The sequence below is a fragment of the Tachysurus fulvidraco genome, chromosome 11 (genome assembly GCF_022655615.1).
Source record: "Tachysurus fulvidraco isolate hzauxx_2018 chromosome 11, HZAU_PFXX_2.0, whole genome shotgun sequence".
Lineage (NCBI taxonomy): Eukaryota > Metazoa > Chordata > Actinopteri > Siluriformes > Bagridae > Tachysurus > Tachysurus fulvidraco.
Window position 1 is genome coordinate 19,055,484 of NC_062528.1, and position 12,539 is coordinate 19,068,022.

At 37.7% G+C, this 12,539-nt stretch overlaps 1 protein-coding gene across 1 annotated transcript in view; it reads left to right on the top strand.

Annotated features, from left to right (window-relative positions):
- Window positions 1–12,539, top strand: part of trpc4b (transient receptor potential cation channel, subfamily C, member 4b) — a 32,443-nt gene that overhangs the window by 14,669 nt on the left and 5,235 nt on the right. The window contains exons 3-5 of the mRNA XM_027160517.2: window positions 7,969–8,305; window positions 8,890–9,029; window positions 10,928–11,241. Coding sequence (XP_027016318.2) covers window positions 7,969–8,305; window positions 8,890–9,029; window positions 10,928–11,241 — 791 coding nt within the window. The remainder of the gene's footprint in view (window positions 1–7,968; window positions 8,306–8,889; window positions 9,030–10,927; window positions 11,242–12,539) is intronic.

A 12,539-nucleotide genomic window follows, 5' to 3' on the forward strand; every position in this document is an offset into this window, starting at 1 on the left:
GCCTACAACAAAACAGTGTGAAAGGATTTTAAATTAAGAGGTTACAAAAAATGAATTAAGAATAAATAAAACAGGGTACATTGTAAAATATATCCAGCACTGCCCATAAGTGGAATGCCTTGATTACTGTAATGTACTGTGTACCGAGATGTTAATATTCCGCTTAGTATAAAACCATTAGAGAAATATTGCAGGTTGTATGTGACAAAATGAACTGTAGTGTATACAAAGTGTGCATACGCAGCAAAAGGTGAGCTTAGTGTAAAGTGGTCCTTAATGCATAACAGCTTTAAATGATGGGGTAATTACTAGGGGGTGATGAAGGCAGCTCCAGCTTTGGATATGAAGCTGCACTTCTATCTGTTTATGTGGGACTTGACATATGACTGCACCACACTTGAATTCTGTATTAATATGTTAGGTTTTAGGCCAATAAAACCACTACGCTATAACTTTACATTTTAAAATAGGAACTAAAATAAGAAATGAAAAAAAAAACACAACACTTGGTAATAATAAATGAAATTATTTCTTGAAAACAGGTTTAGGGATCGAATCAGGGATTTGTTTAATATTTCCAAACGTGAACGAACAATCCATTAGCCCGGTGCTATAAATTTTTGTACAGATCAGCACCATTTCCAAACAGTTTATCAATAACCTGGTATTTTCTGTCTAGTGCATATATATGGTCCTTTATTGCTATCTGGTGTGCATCGAAACGTTTGTGCTTTCACCCTAGAAACATTATGTGCTCTTATGCATCCCAAAGAACCTCTCTTTGAGACACACTGAAGTCCGTTCACACCTGTATGTACACTATATTGCTATCTAAGTTACTGTATGATCAGATCACGCAGGATTTACACTACCACCAGGTGTGAACAGGGCCTTAGTTGTTGTTCATAGAGAAGTCTAATATAAATAAATGCTTCTGGTTGTCCTGCTTTGGCATTAGACAGGATTATGGAACTCTAGCTTCTGTGACCCTTTTTTTTTGGCATTTTTGGTGTTAAAATTTGTATTATACCTAAGAACACTTGAGTTCAAGGGTTTTATTGATTTGTTAAATATCCACAATTTTGTGTTGCAGTCATGATGATAACAAAACAAAGAGTAAAGCTATACAAAAGAATTCGAATTCTGATGCATTGGCTTTGTATCTGCTTGCCTTGTAAAAAATAAACAGCAACATAAATTTTACTATTAATATAGATTAAATTAATATATAAACCCGGTACATGGAAGCCTCTGTGAGGAGGTTACAGCTTGATGGATGAAGGCTCCACTTCCAAACCATAGAGTCATTGATGTTGAATTCTTTCGCAGCTCAATTCCCATTTACAACCGCGTAACTGATAGCCTGTAGTTTGAATTGTGCCTCGTAAGCATCTGATTTTTATTGGCGGAAGGCAAACCAACTTACTGTAAGGTGCATTTAAGGTGCCACCTACTGGAACTGGTGTGTGGAGCGCATAATAGTCATAGATATCTATACAATAATGGTTAGGAAGAAACAAATGTTGTTTTGCAACATACCGGTAGTATACCTACCGGAGGAGTGGCGAAGGTAAGCGTACGTACTGTACGTATTACGTAATGTTCCCTGATTGGTTTATCGCTGCCAGCGTACGTAGTGTATGTATTACATCTCTGTGTCAGTGGGAGATGGTCGGACAGTCAATCAAGCTGAGCGCTTACCAAAGTCGCACAACATTTTTACAGATTTTTGGAACTCGGTGCACACATAAAGTGCACCGGATTATAAGGCGCACGGCCGATTTTTGAGAAGATTTATGGCTTTTAGGTGCGCCTTACAGTGCGGAAAATACTGTAAATGGAAAAGAAAGAATAGTCCACATAACAGACGACTATCATGGAGTATGAAATGGAGAAGTGGTCCAGGATCCTGTAAAAGTAGTTGTGAGGTTAATAATTAGTAATTGTGGTTGTGATAATAATAATTTTGTAGTTAATAATAAGCTACTTCACGAATGCTGATATTATTTGTATTGGGACTTTGTGATGACTTGAATGCATATTTAACTGCCTTAAATTCTGCAACAAGACATTTGGAGTTAATAATGATGAAGCCCTCTTGAAAATTACACAAAACCTCTACATTAGCACTGATCTTGTTATTGTAATTATTCACTTGAAAAATGGTCTCGGACATGTAGCCCTGTGTCATTGCGCTTGTTAGAACCCATCTCCCCTCCATGTGTTAATTAGATCCAGAGATTAGCAGCAGCACTAATGACATTGGCCTGAATGAGATTGTGTGACTCATATTAAATTAAAAAGAGATCATTCTTTGGGATTCAATCAGTATCATGACACTATTGACACATATAATACGTCTATGCGTGTTTCACACAACCTGGTGTGAAAGCTGGTGATGTTGTACCAGGCCTGTTAATTCTCATGATTGTATCTGACGCATTAATTTTCTCTATTTTTTCTGCTATTTTTTTTTTTTTTTGCACAAAATGCTAGCAGTGAATGTTTTTTTTTACATGAACATATTTAACACATTTATGAAATCCAAACAAAATTGTCCTAGTTTGTAGGAGCCTTATGAATGTTGCAGTAAGTCAGGATTTTGTAAAATTGCATCAGCACAGGATGTTATATTCCTGTCCAATGACAGAATTCTACAATGTGAGATGCAATAATCAGACAGATTTACAATAGTACAGCCTTGCTCGACATATACATATCTTTCGGTCTTGCAGTTTTTCAGATCTTTGTCATCGATACCGATTCATTCACCATATTGACTCGTTCAGAATGACAGAATTAGGTCAAGTCAAGAATCCAGTACATCCATATAAAAGTGGTAAAGTATACAGTGAAATGGAACAACACTCCTCCAGGACCAGGGCTCTACACAGAAATAAATACACTACATAGTACTACATAAAGTATGTGCATGTGTGTAAAGGAGATCATTATCTCTCAGAATAAGAGCAAGACTCTTTTCTGTTCTGGCACCGAGGTCAACTAACAACTAAGTCACCAGCTATCTTCAAACGATGGGGGAAGACTCAACTCTTCCTGAAACACCTAAATTTGTGTTTATTTTCACTGCTTGTATTATGTATTGTCAGGACTCAGCTCGAACTGTTGGCCACGTCTCCACACCTGATCCTTATTGTGTCATCATTGTCTTTTTATATTTAAGTGAGCCGCGTTGCAGACGGCAGTGCGGAATCATTAGTTACGTTTACCCTTCGTCATGTCTAGTCATTGTTAAGTGTCGTCATTTGTATCGTTTCAGTTATCGTCTTTTCTGTCTTTGTCTTCATTATTTATTAAACCCCTTTCATTTGAAGCTAGCCTGCATATGGGTCTGTCTCCTTCCATCCTCGGTTGTGACATTTATATATTTAATGACTTCAAACGACTTTTGTACATCAGTCTGGAGAAGGACATTTGCCAAATGGCGTAAATGTAAAATGTGAATGTTTTTATAAAATGCAAGACTGTACAGTACAATAATTTGCGTGAGTAAAACCTAGGTGGAATTAGACTTTATAACCGTTTCTGTATTGTCAATGTCAGTAGGTAATTTGGTTATGTAGCACCATGGTCCTGAAGGAACATTGATTCATTTCACTGTGCACTGTTTCATCTGTACATGGTCAAAATGACAAAGGCTTCATGACTCTAGATTTGTAGATGTTATATGTTGAAGTGACAGAACGTTTTATATATAGAGCAGGTTTATTGATTTAAAAATAAATAAATAATAACAAATCGGGGCACGGTGGCTTAGTGGTTAGCATGTTTGCCTCACACCTCCAGGGTTGGGGGTTCGATTCCCTATTCCGCCTTGTGTGTGTGGAGATTGCATGTTCTCCCCGTGCCTCGGGGGTTTCCTCCGGGTACTGCGATTTCCTCCCCTGGTCCAAAGACATGCATGGTAGGTTGATTGGCATCTCTTTAAAATTGTCCCTAGTGTGTGTGTGTGTGAGTGAATGAGAGTGTGTGTGTGCCCTGCGATGAGTTGGCACTCCGTCCAGGGTGTATCCTGCCTTGATACCCGATTACGCCTGAGATAGGCACAGGCTCCCCGTAACCCGAGAATAGCGGTAGAAAATGAATGAATGAATGAATGAATGCATGAATAAAAAAATCAAAAAGTCAGAAGTAACGATCACAGACGTTCGCCACGAACCCGGTTCTCCATCTTCGGCTTTTCGGCCAGTAGTGATAAGAATCAGATCCAAATGCAGGTTTCGCTTTATTAGTAAAGACATAATGTGCACTTGACAAACAAACAAAACATAATCTAAACACGGTAACGGTTCACACGTAACTATAGCAACGTTAACCTGGTAAACAGGACGACAATCTCATCGCTGTGACAAAGACAATGACACAAAAACACACAGAGAACAAGACAAGCATATATAGCCAGACTAATCAAGGTGAATAACGAACGGGTGAAATGGCAGAAACATTAGCAAGGTAAGAGCGTAGCACCACCCACCCCACATAGAAACCGTAACACCCCCTAGTGGTCTGGCCAGGAACCGCCCAAGCTCTTGACACAGAGATAGAAAAAGTCAACTCTATGCAGATCCTGTCTAGACAAAGCAAACCCAAAATGTTTAATCTTATCCACAAAATGCTCACTTATTTGATTGGAATGAAAACCTGCACTTTGTGGATCAAATTGGACACCAGGGTATAGAAGACATACATGCCATGGTGGCAGAAGCTCATGTTTAAGTTTATTAAGCTTATTATTTAAGATATAAAAATGCACAACACTTTTAGGATTTTTTTTTATTAAGATAAGCACTTTATTTGTTTTCCAGTTGCATGCAACATGATACAAAGGTATTTTATGTCCACAACTGAGCACTTGAACCTTTTTTAAGCATCATTATATCATAGAGAATTCAAATGCCTTTTAATGCCAAAACCAGAACTGGAAGCACTCAGGAGTACACTCGGGGACGTCACTAGTGATATAAAGCTAGTGATATGAAACAGGCGTGATCAGAGATGACAGGTAATTACAGTGAGGTAATGGGTCATGTGACAGATCAGGTGATAAACCTTGTATTTGAGGATTCTGGGAAATGGATTAGATGCGATTGATATACACAGAAATGAGAAAAATAAATTAGTAGCATTAGTTTTAGATTTGTCAACACATTAAAAGTGACTGTTTTTGTTTAACACATTATATTTATTAATGGCAATTAATTACTTACTGTTGGAAAATGAATGAAATCCTTTCTGCCAGTAAGCGTCCAAAATTTTGACTTAGATCCCATCTATAAACACAAATATCTATAGACACATGGACCGTGGCTTTAGTTAATACACCAGTGATCTATTGCTTTAACAGGCCATTTCATTATAATTATACCAATCTATCCAGTACTTGGCTCTCCTTGTGCAAAGCTTTGGTCTTTTTTATGTCTGTGTATTAGGGATTTTTTTTTTTTTTACCTAGATCACTGAATCAGCAGTTTTAGAAGTAGTGAGCAATTGTTGTAATGTGAGGCTTTTTTTTTATTAACTAAATAATAGAAAGCTATGTCTCTTAGTGTAATAAGTCTGTCTGTGTTTTTGTCCTGTTTCTGTCTGCTGTCTTGCCCTGCTGTTAATTGTTGGCCCCGCCCACTCATTTGTTACCATGGACACTAATTGCACTCAATCTCTTCCCCAGGTGTTTTGTCTTTGTCTCTGATTGTCTCCGCTTTGTGATTGGTTCCTGTTTACTACATCTACTCTTTGTTCACTTCCCTTTTTGTTAGTCGTTGTTGGTGTGTCCATGTCCCTGTCCCTGTCCCCGTCCCCGGTTCCTGTTTTGTTCCGTGTTCTGCCTTGTGTCGCCTGCCTGTTCATCTGTGTTTTGGATTAAAACTTTAAACTGCATTTGGATCCTCACTCGCCTTTATCTCACCGTGCCTAACCATGACACTTAGATATGCTATTATTATACATTTTGTGGTGTTAAGTTAATCTCCTATATTAATTTCTATCCCCTTTGTATTTCGTTTAGTGACTAAGTTGTTAAGATATAGTTATAATATATAGTATAAGAGGTTTTGAAATTTCAGATTTTCTTGGTACTTACATATGAGTATATGGTGATAAAATGCTAGGCGGCCGTAAAAGAATCAAGCACATCCACAGAGCAGCTGATTTACTATACATATAGTGATGTATACAAAGCTCCATAAAAGCCAAAGTTCACAGAAACAAAAATGACTATTCATTGGTGAATCTTTTACTAATGCAGCTCAGCCATTGTAGTTACACACTGCCTCTTCCTTGGGGTATACAGCGCCATTACTTTTGTTTGATGTGAATTACTAGTCTTATTTATGTGAAATTCTGAAACTTCTCTGAAGTTACTTTTTTTCCTTACATTATTCCTTAGAAATATCATAAATAAGTGATTTAAACCTGTCAGCACTTAAACTGCCACTCGGCCACGACACATATGATTCCAAGCTTTCCGCTTGAGGGTTAAATGATGGAGTGCATGTGGATTTAGACAAACAGAATCTCTCATACTAAAGGAATGTTTTTTTTTCCCTAAAATTAACCAGATTTCCATGAATGCCACAGTTATTTTGTAAATGCTCTAGAAATTGACTCACGGATCAGTTCTTATCCAGCCTGATAAATGAGGCACATTGTTTTTAAAAGATTTGTCTGATGCTTTCAGAGAGCTCTTGGCTAAGAAGGAGATTATGATTGTAATTAAAATTATGACTTTCTGATCCCTTATCACACTTTCACACGGCAAGTCTATTAGGAAGTAATAAACATCCATTATTTAGCATTTGATACTCATTAGTCTCACATTTGTTGTTGTCTGATCATTTATTTTATTGATCTGTAAACAACAATGGATTTTTTTAAGTGACGGTTAAGAAGCCGCACCATATAAAATGACATTTGTGGTATTTTAAATGTAAAAAAAAAACACCCTTATCCTTTTTGGGAGACAACGGCGATGACGTCAGGAAGTGTTTATTACTGAATCAGACACATGAGTCCAGGCCCACATCATCCAGCAGTAATCAGAGCTGATGGAGAACACTTAAAAGCGTGTTAGCTTTGACCCCATTACCCAGAGAACAACTGGCTCGGGTCTAACGAGGAATCATTCGATATAATTTACTTAGGCTCCAATTCACTTCTCCAGGGCCAAGCAGCAGCTCAGTTAATGACTAGAGACAAATCTCAAGGAAGAAGTGATGAAAAGACATGAGGAACAAATGGAAGGGGTTTTTTTTTTACATTTCCTTTTTCAATGATTAAAAAAACACTACTTTTTCAGTCTTAGCAGCGAATGCGAAGTGCTCGCTCCTTCAAAATGTCATCTGACGGTGGAAGCGAGCAGGCAAGGCGACTTCAGCAGAATGTCAGCCATAATCGCTGAGGCTCAGCAGGGTTGAAGGGCAAAATGAATCAGAGCAGAATTGAAGCAGACATACAGACCTCCTGCCTAGCCATGCATTACCACTTCATCACTAGTCTTATCTAACATTATTATGCACAGGCCACGATGTTCCTGAGCACTCATGATTAAGAGAGAAAACAATTTCACCACAAAAACCCTTGTGTCAGTGGACAAGATGTCCGTTTTTTTTCCTCTTGATGTGAGCCAACCGGCAGTAAGAAAACACTAATAATAAGTACATCCACCATTTTCCACTGACAAAATAAACCAAAGTCCTGGCTCCTGTTCACTATGGATGAAAAATTTGACTAGATCATCGATCAACTAGTGGATCTCTGTCCTGATGCAGCTGCAGTATCAGTTTTTCAGTAGCTCCAAAAGTAGCTCAAAAAAAAAAAAAAAATCTATATCTCAATCATGCAGTTATACTTCATATCAGTACAATACTTGATTCTCATCACAGCAGTGAATTTAAGAAGTATACCAGTAGATCACTGTGCTATGCTTCTCCTCTCCTTTTGTGTTGTCAGTTTGTGGCCCAGCCGAACTGTCAGCAGCTCCTGGCTTCACGATGGTACGATGAGTTCCCAGGCTGGAGGAGACGCCACTGGGCCGGCAAGTTCATCACATGCATTTTCATTGGCCTCCTCTTCCCGCTCTTCTCTATGTGCTACCTGGTGGCCCCCAAAAGTCGCATCGGCCTCTTCATCCGCAAACCCTTCATCAAGTTCATCTGCCACACGGCTTCCTACCTGACATTCCTCTTCTTCCTTCTGCTGGCTTCACAGCGCATCGTTCCCACGGACCCCAACCGCCAGGGCCCCAAGCCCACCACTGTGGAGTGGATGATCCTGCCGTGGGTTCTCGGTAAGGCTTAATCCTTGATAACAGTTTTAACAGGTGTAATCTTATTTAGGTGAAATCCAAATCAGTTTTATTTGCAGAAATGATGTGGATTAAAATGTGTTCTGTGAGCAGTTTTTTTTTTTTTTTTTTTTGATGGAGTCTTACTGTCAAAGTTAACAGTCAGTGGTGAAGCTATAACTCAGAAACCAGAATCAGCATGGATAGTTTTCTGGTTTCTTTGCAACATGAAAATTTATTTATTTATAGCTGCTATCATTTTTTCACTGAAGTTTCAAATCTGTTACTATAAACAAATAAAAGCACCGTGTCATACATAAAGGAATGAATTATCAGCAAAATGATCGCCAATAATAGCTGTGTTTTAATAGGAACACACCACGTTACAGTTCCAAGTCATGTCCTGATTTATTTACACAGCCAATCAAATGTTTGGATAGACGAGATCAACTACATATATGTACAAAATTTTAATAAAGGCTTATGGTTGAAATTCTAAATAGTGTAGGTATATATTTAGACATCCAAGCTCTCTTTCTCACGTACACAATGACGTCATCCACTAAATTGCTGGTCTTCTCCATTAGGTTTCATATGGACCGAGATCAAGCAGATGTGGGACGGTGGATTACAGGATTACATCCACGACTGGTGGAACCTTATGGATTTTGTCATGAACTCTCTCTACTTGGCAACCATATCCCTGAAGATCGTTGCATACATCAAGGTATGTTTTGTTACAATAATCAGAGCCAATACTGGGGAGACTAGTGACCTATATAGCAGATGAGTGATGACCCAGCGGCAGCCCAGACTTACCACAATCATCTGGCCTACATATGGTCATGAGCTCATCAGAGTTGTCATGCCAGGACACAACCACAACTTAGCCTGCATGAAATAGACCAGAAGTGGACTAAATGAGGTGTTGGGCCTCATTTGAATGGAGCAAAGATTTGAAATGGGGCAGTCGTGGCCTAATGGTTAGAGAGATTGACTCCTAACCCTAAGGTTGTGGGTTCGAGTCTCGGGCCGGCCACAACTGAGGTGCCCTTGAGCAAGGCACCGACCCCCCCCCCCAACTGCTCCCCGGGCACAACAGCATACATGGCTGCCCACTGCTCCGGGTGTGTGTCCACGGTGTGTGTGTGTGTTCACTGCTGTGTGTGTGTACTTTGGGTTAAATCCAGAGAACGAATTCTGAGTATGGGTCAACGTACATAGCCGTATGTCACGTCACGTCATGTCACTTTCACTTTAAGTGGGTAACATTTATAGGTTGTAGTTTCAGTTTCCCTTAAAATGACATCATTTAATAAACAGCCACATTGTTCATGTGAACAAACCCTAAACCTCAGCATTAATACACTATTACTAACAATAACAAGTAACAACTTTGTATATTTAACAAATAAGCCAAACAATCATATTAGGGACGCATCAGTAGTGATAATGTGTATTGGTCTGATATCTTTCTCATGTTCTCGTACTCGTAAGGCTTTCTCCAGTACCATCATCCAATACCATGGGATACTATTTGTTACAAGAAAAGCGTTCCTTAGACATGAACATGAATAGACAGCACAAAACGACAGCAATCTAGACATATTTAACATGTAATCATAACTGTCTTCAAACTGCTTTGTGAAAATATCAAGAGGAGGAACTACAGCACCTTCCTATAATACAGGTATTGTTATAGCGTAGAGAGAAAAGACTAGTTTTCTGTAAATAACAGCTCATACACAGTAAATTATTCCTGATGATCAGCTACAATGGTTCCAATACAATGATGGATTCTTACACAAAACAAAAAACAACATACTTTTAATTGTTATAATCTCATCTCTATTGCAAACCTACAGGATCCAAGGATGCTAGCTAACATCCTCTGGGTTATATCACCTTGCTAATGATATAAAGAACGAGCCTAGAAGCTTAAACCCATTTCTTTAAACACTTATGGCCCTTATTTTCCAGAATTCATCTATATATGTCCTCTAAATGTGGCTGTATAGTAAGAACTATCACTCTTAGAGGGTCCTTTACTGATCCTAGGGTGGTAACATCTATAATATACATCTTTTTGGATCTGGAGTATGTATTTATTTATCTATATCTATATCAATATCTATACCTATATCTAAAGATGTTACTCAGTTTTTATTCAGGGTTCTATCAATTAAATGGATGCTGGTTCCAGGTGTGCTGATTTATTTATGAAATAACATGAGGGCATCTGTGCTTTGAGGTGAAAGAAAAAAGTGTGGCAGTAATTAATGCCCCCATAATAATTAAATCTATGCTGTGCTAATCCATGTACTGTCTATATATCGAATAATATATTATAGGGTATTTTACATACAATGACAAATAATATAAATATGACTATAATTATGACCATAAATAAATAAACAATATTTTCTTGATGCACAATTTCCTTTACTGTCTATTAGAGTTTGATCCTAACCAAGGAAAGACGCAGTTTAGCGTCTTTTTTCCCTTGATTCTCTGAGAATACTGAAAACTTAAGACGGAGAGTAATATGACAAACTAAAAAGATCTTTAAAAGACTAATCATGGCACTGATGATACCATTCACAAGCTTTTTCTGTCCCATGACAGTACAGTGAATGTAAATCCAGGGAAAGCTGGGAAATGTGGCACCCCACGCTGGTGGCCGAGGCTGTGTTCGCCATCGCTAACATCTTCAGCTCTCTGCGCCTCATCTCGCTCTTCACAGCCAATTCTCACCTCGGACCTCTGCAGATCTCACTGGGACGGATGCTTTTAGACATCCTCAAGTTCCTTTTTATCTACTGCCTGGTACTGGTGGCCTTCGCCAACGGCCTCAACCAGCTCTACTTCTACTACGAGACTAAAGGCATCGATAACTGCAAAGGGATCCGCTGTGAAAAGCAGAACAACGCTTTCTCAACGTTGGTTTATTTATTCATCTCAATAATAACATAAAATGCATAAAGAGTGGGTGTGGCAACACTTTATTTTTAGGAACATACTGTAAAAAAGGGTTCACTATAAAATATGGACCACATCTTAAAGTATCGGTAACTTATTAAGCTGTAAAATGATAAAATACGTGGAAGTAACAACACTATTTAAGACCAACTGGGAACAATTTATATGTTATTAAGATGTGAAAGTAAATTATGAATTTGCATAACAGAGTTTTAACAAAGTGTTTATAGTGCATTAATACCAGAGGATGAAAATATTTGAGCATTTTGCTCTTATCTATACTTAACTGAGAATTATTGAAAGTCAATACTTGGACTTTTACTTAAACACATTTCCAGGAAAATCAAAGCACTTGAAGTACTGAATTTCAGAGTACTTGTTACCAATCATGAAAGTCTGTTTGTTGTGTCTGTATGCTATATTACCATCTAAATTAGTACAATTTAGCATCGGGTTTTGCGGACTTGCAAATATTCAGATAAAACAAGGCGTCTCCTTTGCCTCCCTTGAACGTATACACTTCATCTAATTTGAAAACATCATGTTGAAGAAAATTTCACCATTTTTTATCTTTAAGTAGTGACATTTAGCCAAGCTTTATTAGCTAGATTTGCTAATTTTTTTGCTAATGCCAGGTTAGACTAGTTTACCATCCTGTAACATAATTGGATATCTACAGTACATACTTATTTATTATGTGATATTTCACTGCTTCCGACTAATATTTATTAGCAAATTATGTAACATTAGTCATGCATGAGATCAGCAAAAAAAAATGACAGATTTAATGATATGTTTAGTAGAAATGGCAAAGTTGCTTAACAAACTAATATCTCCTAGTCATTTAACAATATCAAGGATATAACCTGTTGCCACTTACCGTGTATTACCTTTAATACGATGTGAATGTAAATCATGAATTTGCATAGCATAGTGTTTATTGTGCATTAACACCAGAGGTTGAAAATCCTCGAGTATTTTTTACCTGAGGATTATTGATTGTAAATAATAACTTACATTTCCAGGAAAAAAATTCGACTTTATATTCATTACAAATCATGAAGCTTTTTTCTCTAACTACTGTAACTACCTAAATGATACCAATAATGATATAAACTTTTTAATACCTCTTTTTTTTTATTTCACTTTTTTTTCTTAAATAGGTTAAATCATTTTTCAATACGTTTCATTACTTTTTAGGATGTTTTAGTACCGACTGAATGGTTAGTCATTTTTGGAAACACTGCTTCATAATGTC